At 49.8% G+C, this 20,656-nt stretch overlaps 1 protein-coding gene across 2 annotated transcripts in view; it reads right to left on the reverse strand.

The window, feature by feature from the left end:
- Nucleotides 1–13,696, reverse strand: part of INTS3 (integrator complex subunit 3) — a 95,681-nt gene extending 81,985 nt beyond the window's left edge. Inside the window, exon 1 of one of the 2 annotated variants that reach the window (XM_083416503.1) lies at nt 12,733–13,696. In XM_083416503.1, the coding sequence (XP_083272629.1) occupies nt 12,733–12,831 (99 nt within the window). In that variant the 5' untranslated portion in view covers nt 12,832–13,696. The remainder of the gene's footprint in view (nt 1–12,732) is intronic. The other variant, XM_083416504.1, reaches the window with a different exon arrangement.
- Nucleotides 13,697–20,656: the final 6,960 nt, after the last annotated feature.

Genomic DNA, 20,656 nt, shown 5'->3' on the forward strand with positions numbered 1-20,656 from the left:
TCCCAGCTTGTTTCCTCACTCTGAGCTCTGAAGTATACCAGGGAGCCAAGTGGGCTCCACAGAGAAGGAGAGGGATCTCATGAGGGATTGTGTCAACAGCATGAACCATCCGGATGTTCCAGTAATAGTGCCACTGTATTCTGCTCTGGTCAGACCTCACCTGGAGTACTGTGTCCAGTTCTGGGCACCACAGTTCAAGAAGGACACTGACAAACTGGAACGTGTCCAGAGGAGGGCAACCAAAATGGTCAAAGGCCTGGAAACGATGCCTTATGAGGAACGGCTAAGGGAGCTGGGCATGTTTAGCCTGGAGAAGAGGAGGTTAAGGGGTGATATGATAGCCATGTTCAAATATATAAAAGGATGTCATATAGAGGAGGGAGAAAGGTTGTTTTCTGCTGCTCCAGAGAAGCGGACACGGACCAATGGATCCAAACTACAAGAAAGAAGATTCCACCTAAACATTAGGAAGAACTTCCTGACAGTAAGAGCTGTTTGACAGTGGGATTTGCTGCCAAGGAGTGTGGTGGAGTCTCCTTCTTTGGAGGTATTTAAGCAGAGGCTTGACAACCATATGTCAGGAGTGCTCTGGTGGTGTTTCCTGCTTGGCAGGGGGTTGGACTCAATGGCCCTTGAGGTCTCTTCCAACTCTATGATTCTAAGTCAGCCAGGGCTTTTAAAGCAGCATCGGTCACATCAGCCGAGAAATCACCCAGGGCCGTCTGGAAACCCAACGGCTCCATCAGCCTCCGAGGGTGGACCACCCCCATAAGTTCCCCACCTCTGCAAAGGGAGAAAGGTGTTCAGAGCCAGAATCTCAACAGGAAGTGATCTGACCATGACAAGGGACTGATGCAAATATCCCCCCGTTTTCAGATTACCCTCTTCCTGCCCAGCCAAGAAAACAAGTGTGACCTGCCACATGCGTTGGGCTGATGACGTGTTGGGGTAGCCCCCTGGTTGTCACGGCTGCCGTGAAGTCCTGAGCCACCCAGGAGCTAACTGCTTTGGCATGGATCTTGGAAGCCCCCCAACACCAGCAGTCTGGGAGTCCTCAACACCAGCTGTCAGCTCAAGCAGGCAGTAAACCAGCAGAATTGCCCAGCTACCCAACACCAGGAACGAACACTCTGGACTCAGCTGGGCAGAGAGCGCGCAGAATCTCTACAGGGCTGCATCAACTACAGTCTGTTAGTTTGCCCTTTAAAGCGAACTCCCATAAAATGCTGCCCAGGAATGGACACAGTATTCGAGGTGGGAACTGACCAAGGCAGAAGAGACTAGTGCTATTATTTTCCTTGCTCTGGAGACTCTACTTCTTCTGTTGATGCAGCCTAGAAATGCATTTGCTTGTTTTTGCTCCCAGGGATGAAGAGGAAGCGACTCTAGTTTCCCAGCCCTTGTGATCTGAGCCATTGAGAATCAAGCCTGTTTCTCTATTGGGGGGGAGTGGGTTTGACAGGGAAAACACCACGTGCATGCCAAGAGCTAGAGACATATGTCATTTGTCACCCGCGTGTGTGTGTTGGGAATGGGGGGGGGGTTAGCAAATCCAAGGTCTTTCCCCATAGATCTTTTTCCTGCTGCTGGAAGGGCCTCATCAAAGCTCCCTTTGATGTCCCTAAGTTGTGACAGCTGAAATGAGAGAGGACACCCAAAGTCCCTGCCGTCTCCTCCTCAGGAGACCCCAGGGGCCGCCGTAATTTCAATGTGGCCCCTCCCCCGAGTCACACTTCCTAACATCCAGAGGCGGCTTTCATCCTTTCGAAGGGGGTGCGGAAAATTCTCACCAGGGACAGTAGGGCTGCCGGCTTTGTTGAAAAGGAGCAGCGAGCAAGTCTTCGCCTCCCACCCCAGCTGGCCAGCCTGCACACACACACACACACAGGCCCATTAATATTGCAGAGTGTGTGCCCTGCATGTCGTGGTCAGAGCATGCAAGGAAAGGGGTCAGGGGCGGACCACGGGGTGACACCCCCCTCTGCGTGAGTGATGGTGTTTGCAAGCTTTTAAGTCGCTTCTATGTCCTATCTTGCCGCAACAGCGGTGCGCGACGAGGGAATGTTATTTGCAAAAAAGACCAGGAGGAACTAAGAAACACGAAACCTGATGCCACGCCTCTGGAAGGAGAACCTAGCCAGCCTGTGGATTTGTCTAACCTTCCCTTAAAGCCTCACAAGTTAGCAGTGACAGTGAATCCCACAGTTTAGTTATGGACTGTGTGTAGAAGGACTTTCTGTAATCTGCCGACACTCAGCTGCTAGTGCTATGAGAGAGACAAACTTTTCCCTATCAACTTTCTCCATGCGGTGTATAATTTTATAAGCTTCTATCGTGTGACATACGCATTGTTTCGAATGTAGAATTCAACGGAGAACCCTGCAGCTGGGAGTCAGCCATAGGCCCATCTAGTCCAGCATCCTGTTATCACAGTGGCCAACCAGGTGCTGCGATGGAAAGCAATACCAAAGTTATCCTCACCTGTGATTGGTACTGAAAGGTATACTGCCTCCGACAGGGGAGGAAAGCACAGCCACTGTGGCAGAAAACTCTGATCTAGTCTGGCATCCTGTTCCCACAGTGGCGAGCCGGACACTTCTGCAGGGAGTTCCCTGGAAAGTGGGATTGATTTTTAAGCCATTGTGAATTGTAGGTCGGGGGGGGGGGGAGATAAGGGTCTTGTAACAACTCTCAGTGCACTTAACTACAACTCCCAGAATTCCTTAAGGGAAGGCACAACTGTTGAAAGTGGTATCATCCCAGCACTTTAAATGGATGGTCTGAATGCAGCCTAGGTTCCGCTCAGTCGACCCGTTGAAATGAATGGACATGACTAACTTAGGTCTATTAATTTCAATGAAGCCATGTCCATTCATTTCAATGAACCTATCCACTCTGAGCAGAACAATGGTCACATTTTAAGCGCCATGATACCATTTTAAACAGCCATGGTTTCGCCCAAAGAATTATGGAAGGTGCGGTTTGTTAAGGGTGCTGAAAGGAGACCCCTGTTCCTCTCCCAGAGCTACAGTTCCCATAGTTCCCCGTGAAGAGGGATTGACTGCTAAACCACTCTGAGAACTGTAGTTCTGGAGGGGGAATAAGGGTCTCGTAACAACTCTTGGCGGCCTTGACAAACTACAGCTCCCAGAATTCCTTGGGGGAACCTGTGACGGTTTATAAAGTGGTGCTTTATCTGCATGGAGGGACGCGGGTGGTGCTGTGGGTTAAACTACAGAGCCTAGGACTTGCTGATCAGAAGGTCGGTGGTTTGAATCCCCGAGACGAGGTGAGCTCCCATTGCTCGGTCCCTGCTCCTGCCAACCTAGCAGTTCGAAAGCACAAACTAAAAGTAGATAAATAGGTACCACTCCAGCAGGAAGGTTTGCCAGAAGCGGCTTAGTCATGCTGGCCACATGACCCGGAAGCTGTACGCCGGCTCCCTCGGCCAATAAAGCAAGATGAGCGCCGCAACCCCAGAGTCAGCCACGACTGGACCTAATGGTCAGGGGTCCCTTTACCTTTACCTATCTGCATGGGGTGAATGTGGCCTATGACTCCTCCTGATGCTGGCCACTGGGGGCTGCAGCCCCACAGCTCCTGGAGGACTGGAGCTTCCCTGATCCTTACGCTTTCTCCAGTCAGCACACACTCGTGGCAAGCCTTTGGTGGTCTCCGTGCCTCCATCCCCCAGCTGTGCAAAGGGGAATGCTTCCTTGATGACGTTTCAAGGTTCCATCCCTCTGAAGTTACAAGAGCCTTGACGTTTCCGTCTATCTCCACAAGCCAGCCCAAGGCCAAGCTGACATCCGCTTTGGAAAGCTGCGCTGAGATTCTGGAGGTGGCATTTATGCCCCTTGAGTCAGGGCCAGGAGAATTCCAGGGGGGGAGAAAGAGAGCGAGAGAGATAAAATACCCCACCTCCCTTTGAAGACCACGTTTTGATCACTCCACACCACACGGCAGATTTTCAAGGAGCCTTTGGGCCACGGCTGTTTCAGAGGCATCTGTTTTTCATTCGCGCCAAGTTATTAACGCACCGGGTCCAGGAAGGTCAAGAAGAGACCAGAGCTTCCTTGAGTCTTGTCACCCAAAGGAAACGATAGGCAGGAGTGGATAACTGGGGGAAAGCTGCAGCTGGGTGGGTAGAGCAAATGGTTTGCACGCAGAGCCTCCCAGGACCAGCCGACAGCAGTTCCAAACCCGGCTGGGAGAAAAACTGGAGAGCCACTGCCAGCCAGTGCAGGAAGTACTGAGCTAGATGGACCAACAGTCTGATTCAACATAAGGAAGCGTTCCATGTGCTAGACCTGGCCATAGTTTGAAGGTGAGAGAATGTGAGCTGATGTGGAAAGATAAGCCTCTGGGCCTCCTCCTCCAACCCATTCCATTATCGCAGGTCTCTAGCCTGGGGTGGCAGCCAGGACAGCTGGATTCTGCACACAAGAACCACCTTCCTGGATCTGACCAGAGGCCCATCTAGTCCAGCATTCAGTTTCCACCAACCATACGTCTCTGGGAAGCCCACCAGAAGGACATCATAATCATCATCAAATTTCTTATACCCCTCACATCTGACTGGGTTGTCCCAGCCACTCTGGATGGCTTCCAACAAAAATACGTGTGGGGAAAAGGGGAAAGTAACAACAACATCAAACACTGAAAGCTTCCCAAAACAGGGCTGCCTTCAGATTATGTAGAAAAAATTATATAACTCTTTGACATCTGCTGGGAGGACATTCCACAGGGCGGGTGTGACTACCGAGAAGGCTCTCTGCCTCGTTCCCTGTAACTTTGCTTCTCGCAGTGAGGGAAACGCCAGAAGGCCCTCGGAGCTGGACCTCAGTGTCCGGGCAGAACGATGGGGGTGGAGACGCTCCTTTGGGTATACAGGGCCTCTTGGGGCTTTAAAGGGGAGCACCAACACTTTCAATTTTGCATCCTGGATTAGTTGTAGTTTCCCAGTCACCTTCAAAGGTAGCCCCACGTAGAGCGCATTGCAGTAGTCCAAGCGGGAGCTAACCAGAGCATGCACCACTCTGGCAAGCCAGTCCACAGGCAGGTGGGGTCTCAACCTGCGTACCAGATGGAGCAGGTAGACAGGTGCCCTGGACACAGAATTGACCTGCACCTCCATGGACAGCTGTGAGTCTAAAATGACTCCCAGGCTGCGCACCTGGTCCTTCAGGGGCACCGTTGCCCCATTCAGGACCAGGGAGTCCCCCCCCACCCGCCCCGCCCCCTGTTCCCCCCAAAAAGTACTTCTGTCTTGTCAGGATTCAATCTCAATCTGTTAGCTGCCATCCATCCTCCAACCACCTCCAGGCACTCACACAGGACTTCACCGCTTTCACTGGTTCTGATTTGAAAGAGAGGTAGAGCTGGGTATCATCTGCATATTGATGGACACCCAGTCCAAACCCCCTGGTGATTGCTGCCAGTGGTTTCATATAAATCAGGCTTCCTCAACCTCAGCCCTCCAGATGTTTTGAGACTACAATTCCCATCATCCTTGACCACTGGTCCTGCTAGCTAGGGATCATGGGAGTTGTAGGCCAAAAACATCTGGAGGGCCGAGGTTGAGGAAAGCCGATATAGATGTTTAAATGCATGGGGGAGAGGACGGAGCCCTGAGGCAACCCACAAGGGGTCTGAATACTCCTCCCCTGACACCACTTTTTGGACACAGCCCAGGAGGAAGGAGCAGAACCACCGTATAACAGTGCCCCAATATGCTGTGGGCTGGACAGGGCAGATGTCTAAGGCCGTTCGATTCAGCACACTGAAGTCAGACACAGAAGTGGGTGGGAATACAGAACCACTACACTCAGGCCTCCCCTGAGCTAATCTCCGAGTCCCAGACTCAAAACATTTGTTCTGGCAAGCTGGCCTCCACTTAACGTCACCGCTTGTGACATTCAGTTGGCACAGTGGTTAGGAACACACACGCCCCTTACTTGGCGACACCACCAGCCTGAGCCCACCCACCCTAAACCATATTCCCACCCCCCAAATCAAGATATCACAGGTACAACCAATCACTCCTGAGGCATGGTATTCTACATGGAAGAAAGTCAGGGTAGTGACATGGCCCTTTCCGGCCTAACCTACTTCGCAAGGTCGCTGTACACACAAGCCAGCCTTGCAGTTAAGTCTGGGACATTTACGAGCAAACGGACCCCTAGCCCTCGCGGAGATGCAACAGCAGAGGTTCTGGCAAATTAAGTGGCTTGAATTGCATCATTTTCCATGTTTGTCAATCTTGTTGCTATTTTAGGAACGAAATGTGTTGTACCCTGGGTTTGTTTTTGTTTTTTTAAAAAGTAACAAAAAATAATTCAGGACCATGAGACAAACAATCCTCCCTCTCCAAAAGGTTGTACAATACTTTTTTTAAAAAAAAACCCTTTCTTATACAGCAATACTGCAGTGAGAGCCCTGCAGGATCAGGCCAAAGGCCTGTCTAGTCTAGCATCCTGTTCTCACAGTGGCTAAGCAGAGAGACCTAAGCACAAGCCTCTAGCTGTGGAGGCAAAGCATAGCAATCCTGGCTAGTAGCCACTGACAGTCTTATCCCCCACGAATTTATCTAATCCTCTTTTAAAGTGGCTGGGGAAACCCAGCCAGATGGGCAGGGTATAAATAATATATTATTATTATTATTATTATTATTATTATGTTTCCTATTTCCCTAAATATATTGTAGGGAAGGGCCGCAGCTCAGCGTCAGAACATCTGCTTTGAATGCAGAAGGCTCCAGCTTCAATCCCCAGCATCTTCCGGGAGGGCCGACAGACAGACCCTGTTATAAAACCCCTGGAGAGCAGCTGCCAGTCTGCATAGGCCGTTCTGAGCTAAATGGACCGGTGGTCTGACTCTGTAATAAGGCAGTTTCCCACGTTCCTCCTCCAATAACTTGTGCCCAGGGTTAGAAACTCAGATCTATCAGCTAAGTACCGAATGGCACCTTCAACCTAGGAATGCCTAGGCACCATTTTTCTTCCAGAGGATTCTAATTCTTATTATTAACTTCATTTATATACAGTGGTACCTTGGGTTACATACGCTTCAGGTTACATACACTTCAGGTTACAGACTCCGCTAACCCAGAAATATTACCTCAGGTTAAGAACTTTGCTTCAGGATGAGAACAGAAATTGTGTTCCGGCGGTGCGGTGGCAACTGGAGGCCCCATTAGCTAAAGTGGTGCTTCAGGTTAAGAACAGTTTCAGGTTAAGTACAGACCTCCGGAACGAATTAAGTACTTAACCTGAGGTACCACTGTAGCGCTTTCTATTTTAAAGGGGGGGGGGGAATCTCATAGCGGTTTCACAACACATTGAAACACCAAATAAAACTAATTCAAACAAATTCATAAAACAAATTCAAGCTTCAAGGAAAGTATTTCAGATCCTTCCCAATGTGGCATATTGCTTTCCCCATATTTATTTGCCTACCGTATTTTTCTGTGTATAAGACTAGATTTCCTCCAAAAAAAAATTAGGTATAAAATTGGTCTTATACTTGGGTAGTGCTGAGAGGTGTTTTCTTAATTTGGTGTCCCCCCAAATAGGGGACGTCTTATACATGGGGGCGTCTTATACACGGAAAAATACGGTACTTCATTTATACAGCTGCCCCATAGCATAAGGACTCTAGGTGTGTGGTGTAATGGTTAGAGTGCCGGACTAGGACCTGGGAGGCCGGGGTTCAAATCCCCGCTAAGCCATGAAGGTCACTGGGTGACCTTGAAGTCAGTCCCAGCCTCCTTTTTACCTACCTCGCAGGGTTGTTGTAGGGATTAACTGAGGCCGGGGGGTGAACCATGGGTGGGAGATCAAGGCAACAGACAAGCTCTTCTCCTCACCAGCGTAGGAAAGCTGGAGGGGCCAGCCAGATGGAGATGTCAGTCACCCAAAGATCTCCATGTGGTTGCAACTGGACCTGCGCCTGTCGCAAATCGCACCTGGCCGATTTCTTAAATTTCTTGTGACACCGCCAAGATCAACTGCAGTCTACTGGGGGCTCAAGGCACCTCCTGGTTTTCCTGCCTGCCGGTGCAAAAGGGGGGCTGCCCATCTCCCGGCAAAACTGAACACAGCCAATGGCTGCCGTTCTGCATTTGGCTTGGCAGGTCACATCACTGCTGGCCTGGCACAGGGGTCTCTGGGCCTGGCTCTCCCTCTCTGCCCTCCTGCTGCCTGGCTCAGCGAGGAATATTCAATGGCACATTGAGAGGAGGGCCCCTGCACTAGAGAAGCATAACAGATCTGGCTCGTGACGGCGTTGTCAGGAAGAATGAAACCGGCCACACAAGTACCGCTAACCAAAGACAGCACAAACCCAAGACTCTGCCGCTCTGTGACTTTTTGCATGCTTTTCCTCACCGCTGAACTTTCGGGTGATAATTGATTCGTACATAAGAGGTGCTGAGGGTGTCCAGCAGCGGCCCAGACACCTCTGATTGCATTTCCTAGCAGAGATGCCTTTACTGGGAAGGAAGTCTGAGAAATGCTTTACCAGGAAATGTTCCCAAGGAGGTAAATTGTTAACCGAGACACATGCTGCACCCCTTATGGACACTGCACCTGGGGGAGGGGGGGGGTAAGATGGCCCAACGCTGGATCTGGGCCCAGGAAACATGGCAACGCGGAAAGGACTCTGAGCATGTGCAGGTGGCTGAATTGGTCTCAGGGGCACTAATTCTGTACACTTGACAGATGCACAGACAAGTTGCATAGAAGTCATGCACTCAGTGGCGTAGCGTGGGGGGTGCAGGGGGGCCCGGCCGCACTGGGCGCAACATCTGGGGGTTAGGGTTAGGGGGCGCAAATCCACGGGTTAGGGGGCGCAAATCCACGGGTTAGGGGGTGCAAATTACTTGCCTTGCCCCGGGTGCTGACAACCCATGCTACGCCACTGCATGCACTGCCTATGATCACACACGGGGCTAAACCATAGTTAAAGGCAGTAAACTCCCCCATGATATTCTTGTGGAAAAGCTGGTAAAATGTGGACTGGGCAAGATGGATTTGTAGCTGGTTGACTGACAGAACCCAAACAGAACCCTGGGTGCCACAGGGTTGTGTTCTGGGCTCGTTGTTGTTTGACGGTTTTATAAATGACTTGGATGAAATGTGTGCATTTGTGTGTGTGTGCGCGTGTGTACATGTGCATACACACGTACATACACATATACCTTTAGGATTCAATATGACCTTGCAGAACTGGGCCAAAACTAACACAATAAATTTAAAGAGGGACAAATGTCAGGTTCTGCACTTAGGCAGGAAGAACCAGCTGCACAAATCTAAGATGGCGGACACCTGGGTTGCCAGTAGTACACGTGAAAAGGATCTAGGGGTTTTAGTAGACCACAAGCTGGACATGAGTCAACAGTGTGATGCAGCAGCAAAAAAAAGGCTAATGCTATTCTAGGCTACATCAACAGAAGTATAGCATCCCAATCAAAGGTAGTCATATTACTGCTCTATTCTGCCTTGGTCAGGCCACACCTGAAGTCCTGCGCCCAGTTCTGAGCACCACAATTTAAGAAGGATATTGACAAGCTGGAATGTGTGTGGACCAAGGAGGGCAACTAAGATGGTCAAGGGTGTGGAAATTAAGCCTTATTAGAAACAGGGAGTTGGGTATGCTTAGCCTGGGAGAGACTGAGAGGAGCTTTGATAGCCATCTTCAGATCTCTAAAGGGCTGCCACATGGGAGATGGGGCAAACATGTTTTCTCCTGCTCCAGAGGGTAGGATCAGAACCAATGGATTTAAGTTACGAGAAAGGAGATTCCAGCTGTATATCAGGAAGCACTTTCTGATGGTAAGAGCTGTTCGAAAGTGGAACGGACACATTAGAAGGTGAGGGACTCTCCTTCCTTGGAGGTTTTTAAGCAGAGGTTGGGTGGCCATGTGTCGTGGATGCTTTAGCTGTCCTGCATTTACAGAGGGTTGGACTAGATGACCCTAGGGGTCCCAACTCTACAATTCTATGCCTATAAACAAACCATGGCTAAAGTGCTGGGCTAGCAAATTATGCAAAACCAAGATTCATTAACTAAGGTTTACTGAAACCATGGTTAAATGTTATGAGCAAACCAGGCCACTATCCCTGACATTGGCGAGGGCAGGGATGAACAGGAGAAGAACACAGCTGGATCAGACCAAAGGCCCAGTGAGGTCGGCATCCTGTTCTTACAGTGGCCAACCAGATGTCTGTGGGAAGCCTGAAAACAGGACCCGAAAACAGGACCTGTGAGCAACACAGGCACATTGTCTCTGATAGTGGAGGGAGAACAGAGTCACCGTGGCCAGAAGCCACAGAAAGCCTTATCCTCAATGCATTTGTTTAACGCCCTTCTAAAGCCATCCAAATTGATGGCCATCGCTACATCTTTTGGGAGGAAATTCCACAGTCTGAACATGCATTGTGTATAGTTGTAATTTATTCTGCCGGTCCTGAATCTTCTAGCACTCAGTTTCATCGGATGACCCTGGGTGCTACTGTTATGAGGGAGAATCTCCCTCCACATGAAGCAGAATCTTATACACCTCTATCAAGGCCTCTGCTACTTGCCTTTCCCCGCTCCCCAAAACATAAAAAACAAGATTTAATCTTTTGTAGAGGAGTTCCTGCAACCCCTTGATCATTCTGAACACAGAAAATAGCCATCGTGGCTAGTAACCACAGGCAGCCTTAAAGGTAAAGGGACCCCTGACCATTAGGTCCAGTCGTGGCCGACTCCGGGGTTGCAGTGCTCATCTCGCTTTACTGGCCGTGGGGGCCGGCGTACAGCTTCCGGGTCATGTGGCCAGCATGTCTAAGCCGCTTCTGGCGAACCAAGGCGCAGTGCACGGAAATGCTGTTTACCTTCCCACCAGAACGGTACCTATTTATCTACTTGCATTTTGATGTACTTTCGAACTGCGAGGTTGGTAGGAGCTGGGACCGAGCAACGGGAGCTCACCCCGTTGCTGGGATTCGAACCGCTGACCTTCTGATCGGCAAGCCCTAGGCTCTGTGGTTTAACCCACAGCGCCACCCGCGTCCCATACAGGCAGCCTTAGCCTCCATGAATTTGTCCAATCCTGTCTTAAAACCACCCAAGCTAGTGGCCATCACTACCTCTTGTGTGAGTGAGTTGCATAGCTGAACTATGGCACTGTGTGAAGATGTACTTCCTTTCATCTGTCCTCAATCTTCCCACATTCAGCTCCACTGAGTGTTCACAAGTTCTAGAGTTGTTATGGGAAAAGGACCAGAACTTTTTCTCTATGCATTTTCTCCAAGCCATGCAAACTGTTATAAACTTCTAGCAGCTCTTACTCACCTTTTGTCTAAACTAAAAAAAGCCCCGCACACCGCAACATTGATCATTTTGGCCGCCCTTCTCTGAACCCTTTGCAACTCCATAATATCCTTTCTGACTTGTCCCAAACTGCACACAATATTCCAAGAGCAGTCACACCACAGACTTGGAACGACGGCATCTGTGTAGCGGCAACTTTCTTCTCAACCTCTTTCCTAACAATCCCTAACATGGAATTTGCCTTTCCCACAGCTGACGCACACTGGGTCGACATCTCCACTGAGCTACCGTCAAGGACCCAGCTCTGCGATTCTTCAGTTCTATGACCCATTCCTGGCACCGGGAGCAATCCTCAGGCAGTGCAGAGGCTACGAAGCCCAGTGGAAAAAGTATTGCAGCCACGCAAAGGCGTGGGCCACATCAACTTTCTAAACAAGTCCCTGCAAGTTACCAAGCCAGAAAAAAAAGCCACCAGGCCATCTTTGTAAGCCGCTCTGGGCACAGCAACCTCAGCTCACCAGCTAAGAGTGGAAGCTGGCCTATCAGGGCAAATGGGGCACTGACCGCAGTCATTCCCCACCTGCCTGTGGTCTGACATATATCACCAGTAAGGGGGCAGCTCTGGCCATCATTGTCTCGACTCCTGGTCTCTCTCACTTCTGCCCCACCAGTCCCATAGGAAATCTGCCACCGCTGCTAGGCAGCCCTCAGAGAAGCTGCTGCAGCCTCACTCTTCCCAACTCTGAAATGGGAACTATATTCCCCCTATTGCACTGAGGAAGCGGCAGACTCAGAAAGCAGCCTGCAGACCTCTCAGCACTTTGTCAATGTTAATTATAGCCACAGTCCCCAAACCCAGGAAATAACCCACAAGAGCTCCATAACTTATGGTTACCGAAGAGCACATTCTGCATTCCGCCAGCCAGATGCCGTCAGACCACATGGGAAGAGCTGGCTGGGTCAGGCCAATGGCCCATACCGGACTAGGTGGGTCACTGGCCTGACCCAGGAGGCTCTTCTTATAGATACAGCATCCTGTTATCAGAGCGGCCACCCAGACGCTGCTGGGAAACCCACGACAGGGACACAAATACAAGAGTGCTCACACCTGCCATGATGTCCAGAATGGGATATTCAGAAACGTAACTGCCTCCGACTATGGAGACTGTTGCATAGCCATCGTGGCTAGTAGCCATGAACTGGTCGAGGCTTAAAAAAAGCACAATTAGGAAGACAAATGCAACTTTCTATGTCACTTGCCTGGTGCTGGGCCTAGGAAGACAAACACCTCTTGTTACTCCAGAGGCATAGCAGGCCCACTTTTGATTTTAAAAATTATTATTTGTATGCCTTCTAAGGAGAAGCGCTGTCCCACCCACACCCTCCCTTCACCTTCACCCCCCGGGCACCTACCTCCTCTAACTCATCCTTGGCATCCAAGCTGGTGTAGATCAGCAATTTCCCTCCACCTCCTCCTCCTGTGGTTGCTGCACCCCCTTTCCCCTTCTCCATAGCAGGTGGGGGTGGGGTGGGGAAGACACCCCCTTGCTCCCTCTCTCTCTCTCTCTCTCTCCCTTACCAAAGTGGGGCGGGGGGTGAGATCAATGGGGAAGCCCCACACTCACCCCCCCTGGACTTTCCTCAGTGCCCTATTTGGAGGCAGGGGGAGAGAAACAGATGTGGGGAGGGGGGCTAAGGGGCAGGGGGATTAGCTATGGGGCAGGTGGAACTGACTCTCTTATTTAAAGTCACCACCACAACACACAACCTGTGATAGGTGCCCCACTATTTAAGGGGAGCACTTTGTGGGGGGTGAGGAGCGGGGGGGACTTTTAAGTCTCCCCCCCCAAAAAAAAAAACCTATTGTGGGGAGTGGGGGATCCCTGCAGCTCCAAATTTGGAGGGGATACTTTTGCTTGACCAATGAAACTCTAAAGGGGAAAAAGTGGTCAGACTTGAGTGGGGGTTAAGTGGGGAGGTGAGTTGGGGGGGGGCCCTCTCCTAGCTCTGAGGGGCGGGGCATAAGGAGTGGGAGGGGGTCTTCTGGGGGCGGGGCTTGAGTCCCAGGAGGCGGGGCTTGGGGCAGCTAAGGGTGGAGGCGAGGGGTGACACTCTTTTTATAGGCGTGTCTCTCTTTCAGGGACAAATTTTAAAAAATAAAAAGGTGAGGGGGGGATATATATAGAGATAGGGGTGGGGGGGAGTCTCTGCTCCGGTGGGGGGTAGGGAGGGGGGAGCGTGCGCGCCTCCTCGCCCCCCACCACCCAGCCGCACAAGACCGGAAGTCGGTGCTTTGGGATGAGCGAGTGTGTGAAGGGAACGGGCGGAGGAAGAAGCGCAGCCCTCCAGCACAACCGGAAGGGCCCGCCTCTCCTCCTGCCTCGTCTTCGCTCTCGGCCTATCAGGGGCCAGGGAGGCCGGTGAGTGGCAGGAGCCGTCCCAGCGGGCCAATGATTGGGAGTTCGGGCGGGGAGGAGGAGGAGGAGGGGAGGCTTGGAGTCCGGCCCCAACCTCTCAGCGGAGGAAAGACTTAGTAAAAAAGTACAGAGTGACACGGCTGCTTGTCGCTTCCGGGTTGGCTTCTTGCGAGGCCTCCTGGTTCAAAGGCTCTTGTTCGGAGGTGGGGAGGAGCAGAAGTAAGCGCTCTGTTCATTGGGTGGGGGAACGGCAGGGCAATGGCAGCCTGGCTGCTATTGGGCAGCAGCAACCGAGTTTACTTCTGGCCCCGCCTTTCCACAAGACAAGGAATTGGTTTTCCTTTTTTAGGATGTCCTGCCTCTTACTCGGAGTAGGCCCACTGAAGAAAATGGATTTATGCAGACCCACACCTTTCGCTTCAAACACCCCTTCCAAAAAAGAACTGTAGTTTACCACCCACAGAGCTACAGTTCCCAGCACCCTTAAAAAACTATAGTTCCCAGGATTACCTGGAGGAAATAATGCCATTTTAAAAGGATGGGGGGTGCCATTAAAGCACCACAATGATGCTTTAAACAAGCATGGCTTCCTCTGAAAGAGTCCCAGGTACCATGGTTTCGTTGAGGGTGCTGGGAATTGTAGCTTTGTTGTGGGCAAACTACAGTTCCCTGGACACTTGGGGAAGCTGCGCTTTAAATGTACATAGCGGAGCAAACCCATGGAAACCAATAGACCAAAGTTAGTAATGCCCATTGACTTCAGCTCTTGAGGTCTGATAGCTGATGTTAGCTATCGCCTTATCCTGTTCTCATGCTACAAGACAGTGATGACCATTCACGTGCCAAAGAAAGAAAGGGAAAGTACAGACATGTAAATAAATAAGTGGGGGTTTATTTACGTGCTACTCAAACATAATTTGAGCTGGTTTTCGCTTTGAAACTTTAGGATAATTGCCCTGAAGACTGCCAAGGCCAGTATAATTATTGCCACGTAATAGGTCCCTTCGTGGTTGCCAAGGAACGCGGGTGGCGCTGTGAGTTAAACCACAGAGCCTAGGACTTGCCGATCAAAAGGTCGGCGGTTCGAATCCCCGCGACGGGGCGAGCTCCCGTTGCTCGGTCCCTGCTCTTGCCAACCTAGCAGTTTGAGAGCACACCAGTGCAAGTAGATAAATAGGTACCACTCTGGCGGGAAGGTAAACGGCGTTTCCATGCGCTGCTCTGGTTCGCCAGAAGCGGCTTAGTCATGCTGGCCACATGACCCGGAAGCTGTACGCCAGCTCCCTCGGCCAGTAAAGCGAGATGAGCGCCGCAACCCCAGAGTTGGTCACGACTGGACCTAATGGTCAGGGGTCCCTTTAATAGGTTCAAAGTGGAAGGCACCAAAGAGAGAGAGAGAGACGACAACCTGGCAGGGTAGTCCCCACATGGTTAATATTGCAGTTACGGGTGAGACTGAGACAATAACCCTGGCGTGTACTCCATTCATGCTTCCTCATTCATATACGATACGAGGGAGAGACTTACAACAACTTTGCTGTGTATTCCCCAAAGTTGCAGCACAATCCTTTCCATGCCTACTCCGGAGTTCATCCCCACTGAGTTCAATGAGGTCTACCTTGCAGAACTGTCATTATATAGAATCATAGAATCTTAGAGCTGGAAGGGACCCAAGGGTCATCTAGTCCAACCCCCTGCAATGCGGGAATCTCAGCTAAAGTATCCGTGACGGATGGCCATCTAACCTCTGCTTAAAAGGTCCACCACCTCTGAAGGGAGATGATGTTTAAAAGTCTAGCTTGGACAGCATTTTAAAATAGGGCAATGGGCATTGTTATGCACGCAATATATACACCCAAGATCTGCCCAATTTAGTGTAGATCGGACGGTTTGGAAATTCTGCCCCATGCAAAAAATAAATCCGCTTTTCTGACTGCAGTAGGATTTAGCCAGGAGAAAATCCACAGCGAACCCGGAAGCTAGAACGCGAGGACTTGTGTATTCGAGTCTTCATTTTCTTAAGTCTATACGGGGAAAAGGGGAAAGGAAGGGTGAGAGCGGCGCGAGGCAAAGCAGCCCAACGGCAGCGCGACTCGAGGCCTAAGGCGCTCTCGGCGTCCCGCCCGTCTTGCGCAGGCGCAATGGTAGCTCGCCCTCAGCGGCCCTCCTCCCGCTCTTGCTTCTGGACGGGCTTCGAGCAGCGAGGCGCTCACCCCGTCGCAGTGTTCCCTCGCGCATGCGCCCTCCGCATCTTGAGTCGGCGGCTTGGTTTTCCCGCGCTGTCCGGCGAAGGCCCCTCCCTCCCCGCCTCTTCCTCTGAGGGCGCCCGTTGGGCCTCGTCGTCCTCCTCGGCCTTTTTTATAAGTACTCCAAAGTAACTCCCCACGAACACAAAGAGTGCCGTGCGTGCTTACTCCCGAGTAAGTTGCGCTCGGGAGGTCACGGGTGTGAGGAAACGTTTGGCCGCCTGGTTGTTTCTCAACTACAACTCCCATCAGCCCCCGCGAGCGTGACCAATGGCAAGGGATGATGGGAGATGTAGTTCTGCGACGCCTGGAGGGTGAAAGTTTCTCCACGCCTGACAGTTGACATCTTTTTATTTTATTTATTTCACAATATTCACATCCTGCCTGATTCTTTTTAAAAAAACCCAACACACACACCTCAAAGTGGTTTGCAGAAAGAATAAAACAATAAAATTATAATAATAAAAACATTCAGAAAATTAAAAACCAGCAATGAGCTGAAAACAACACATTAGCATTGCAGATATTTAGGCAGGCTTGTGCTTGCCTAAACAAAAATGTTTTTTGCAGGTACCGAAAAGAATACAGCGAAGTTGCCTGCCTGGTGTCAATAGGCAGGGAGGTCCAAAGTGTAGACTCCACCACACTAAAAGACTGGATTCTTACCGATGCAGAATAGGTATGTGGAACAACGCCAGTTGCACCGATTGAAGTGGTCAATTGGGCGGGGGGGCCACCAGGTGGCGCATTGGAAGATGGCCGACAATAATATCTCTCTGACCCATACGAGGTAATTAAGAGGCGATTCTTCACACAGCTCTTGTTTATTCAGAGGCCAGAACTGAACTGAACTGAAGGGTTCAGCCAGCCTGCTCCACTACAATGCAACAGTAACAACTTTCTGTAACTATCCAATCACTGAACGTCACTTTCAATTCCTTATTTGCATATGTGGACCTGAGTGAAAACTATCTACAGTATCCCCTTGCTGGCCCAGGGTGAGAACTTCAGTACATAACAGGCATGCCATGGGGCAAGGCGATCTTGCAAGTTGTAAAGGGGTTTGTGTACTAATGGTAACACCTTGAACTTGCCCCGGTTGCAAAACACCAAGCAGTGCAGATCTCTGAGCAGAGGTTTTAGATCCTAACAAGGTTCCTCGCTTCGGTCAGCAATCATGCCACAGCATTCTGCCCCAGCTGCAGCTTCCGTATCAAGCACAAGGGAAGCCCCACATAGAGCGCATTGCAATAATCCAGTCTTGAAGCAACCATAATAGCAACAAAAAATATATACTGTATATAGCTCAGGGGACACGGGTGGCGCTGTGTGTAAAAGCCTCAGCGCCTAGGGCTTGCCGATCGAAAGGTCGGCGGTTCGAATCCCCGCGGCGGGGTGCGCTCCCGTTGTTCAGTCCCAGCACCTGCCAACCTAGCAGTTCGAAAGCACCCCCGGGTGCAAGTAGATAAATAGGGACGCTTACTAGCGGGAAGGTAAACGGCGTTTCTGTGTGCGGCTCTGGCTTGCCAGAGCAGGGATGTCACACTGGCCACGTGACCCGGAAGTGTCTCCGGACAGCGCTGGCCCCTGGCCTCTTGAGTGAGATGGGCGCACAACCCTAGAGTCTGTCAAGACTTGCCCGTACGGGCAGAGGTACCTTTACCTTTATATAGCTCAGAGACAGCTTCTGGTTATAGGCGTAGAATGCAGATTTTCATCATCACAATTTTTCGAAGCAAACTAACAAATGGTGTACTAACTTACCGTGAAATGTGGTATGACTTTCTTACAGATCTCATTATATTAAAGAAATTACATAATGTAACTACCTACTGAATACAGACAACAATGGCAATAAAGGGCAATCATCACGCCTTGTTCCTCTTTAAATTTTGTTGGCATACACTAGAATCACAGAATTGTAGAGCTGAGAGTCATCTATTTCAAACCCCTGCAATGTGGGACTCTTAGCTGAAGAATCCCTGACAGGTGAGCATCCGAACTCTGTTTAAAAACCTCTAAGGAAGGAGATTCCACTCTTCACAGCTGAACAGCTCTAACCCTCAGAAAGTTCTTGCCAACGTTTAGTCAGAATCTCCATCCTTGCCATTTGAATCTATTGATTTGAGTTCTACTCTCTGGAGCAGCTGAAAGCAAGCTTGCTCCACCATCCATGTGACAGATCTTCATATATCTGAAGTTAGACCATTGTATCATTTCATAGTTTTCTCCAGGCCAGAACACCGTGTTGGAATAAAGCAAGCATATCAACCCATTTTTCAAAAGCACCTCCTAAATATTCTTGGTAAAAAAAAATCTGATTCTGTCAAAGGCTTTCTCTGCACCTAAAAAGAGGAAGATTGGACGGTCTCCACCACCCCATTTTGGGCATATCTCGATACTATCTGTAGCTTTCCTGATATGCTGATCGTCGTTTTCCGTTCCTTATAAAGCCTTTTGGTCTCGTTCTACATATCTCTTGGTTTATTTAGCCTCTTTGCTAATATAGCGCTCCATATTTCTGTATCCCGGTTTACTGGGGAGATTGGCCTACGAGGCCGTGGGATTGTCATAACTTTCCCTGCCTTTGAAAGCACCTTTACGACTGCCTCTGACCACAGCGTGGGCAGTTTTCCCAATTTGCAAGGACTCATTTATCATCCTTACATAGCATGCTATAATTTTGTCTGAGACCGTTATATAAAACTCAGCCGCCAGCCCTGATTGACATATTTCTGTCTCTAATTCAAACCACATTCGTGGCTTAAAAGCCAAACGGAAAACGAGATGTCGAATAAGCGAGGAGTTTCCTTCAAGGAGCTCTTCCTCTTTTATCTTCACAACAATCCTTTAAGGGAGTTTAGGAGTGCCTTTGTGCCTGGGTTTCATACAGTGGTACCTCGGGTTAAGTACTTAATTCGTTCCGGAGGTCTGTTCTTAACCTGAAACTGTTCTTAACCTGAAGCACCACTTTAGCTAATGGGGCCTCCTGCTGCCGCTGTAGCACATTTTCTGTTCTCATCCTGAAGCAAAGTTCTTAACCTGAAGCACTACTTCTGGGTTAGCGGAGTCTGTAACCTGAAGCGTATGTAACCCGAGGTACCACTGTACAGGCATCTGGTTGGACGCAGTGAGATGTTGGTCACTAGATGATCCAGAAAGCTCTTCCAAAGTTCGTAAGATGGGTCCAAGGCCTCACACAATCAGATTCATGAGATGAGTAGGAATTTGAACACAGGTCTGCCAAGTTCTTAGTCCAACACACTATCCACTTAACATATCTGCAGATCAGCCTTCCCCACCTGGCACGCTCCAGATGTTAAGAAACACTCTGTGAGGTGAGTGGGGCTGAGAGACTTCAGAGAAGTGTGACTGGCCCAAGGTCACCCAGCAGCTGCATGTGGAGGAGCGGGGAATCGAACCCAGTTCACCAGATTACGAGTCCACCGCTCTTAACCACTACACCACACTGGCTCTCTACTGTAGTCCATCCTCCTGTTCTCACAGGGACCAAGCAGATACCTGTGGGAAACTCATAACCAGGACCTGAGCACAAGAGCGCTCTCTTTTCCTATGGTTTCCAGCAAGTGGTATGCAGAAGCTCTGCTGCCCTCGACCGTGGAAGCAGCTACTAGTGGCTACTAGTAGCTGTTGATAGAGCCTTCTCCTCCCTGTTTGTCTAATCCACTTTTTGTCTAAAACCACCTAATCTTGGAGGGTTGATAGGAAATAATAACAACAACAACAATTCTTATTTATTTATTTATACCCCGCCCATCTGGCCGGGCCTCCCCTGCCACTCTGGGCAGCTTCCATCAAAATATTAAAATACCATAATGCATCAAACATTAAAAGCTTCCCTAAACAGGGCTGCCTTCAGATGTCTTCTAAAAGTCTGGTAGTCGTTGTTCTCTTTGACATCTGGTGGGAGGGCGTTCCACAGGGCGGGCGCCACTACCGAGAAGGCCCTCTGCCTGGTTCCCTGTAACTTGGCTTTTCGCAGTGAGGGAACCACCAGAAGGCCCTCGGTGTCCGGGTAGAACGATGGGGGTGGAGACGCTCCTTCAGGTATACTGGACTGCTCACTGTGGTTTAAAAGATAACTCTATGAAAATGATGCACAGACAGTATTTAACCCCTGATAAACTATCTAGAATGTATAAGAAGGTTCCTAATAACTTCTGGAAGTGCAAACAAACAGGTAGCTCTTTTTTCCCTTGTGTTGGTGGACTTGTAAGAAAGCGAGGGTATTTTGGGAAATAATATATGATGAGGTTAAAAAAAAGATGCTTGACGTGTCTATACAAAAGACAAAATGCAAAACAACCCTGAAGTTTTTCTGCTAGGGATTATAGGGACAGAAGTTCCAAATAAAAGATGGTTAAGGTGTTTATGTATGTAACTACAGCAGCTAGGATTCTTTACGTTCAGAAATGGAAAGGTGAAGAAACTCCCACCAAAGAAGAATGGATGAGTGATGGACTGTGATGAATCAGCAAAGTTAACTGCTAAAATAAGAGAATGTGACTAGGATTGTTTCAATTAAGAATGGAAGCCTTTTCAGGACTATTTAAAGAAATGCTATGATATGGTGAATTCGTGAGCAGGGTTTGAAGTATGAGCAACAGAAAGAATGAGAGATTACTGAGTTACGATTATGATATGAAAGGAGAA

The sequence above is a fragment of the Podarcis tiliguerta genome, assembly GCF_965153285.1.
Source record: "Podarcis tiliguerta genome assembly, chromosome: 16".
Classification (NCBI taxonomy): domain Eukaryota; kingdom Metazoa; phylum Chordata; class Lepidosauria; order Squamata; family Lacertidae; genus Podarcis; species Podarcis tiliguerta.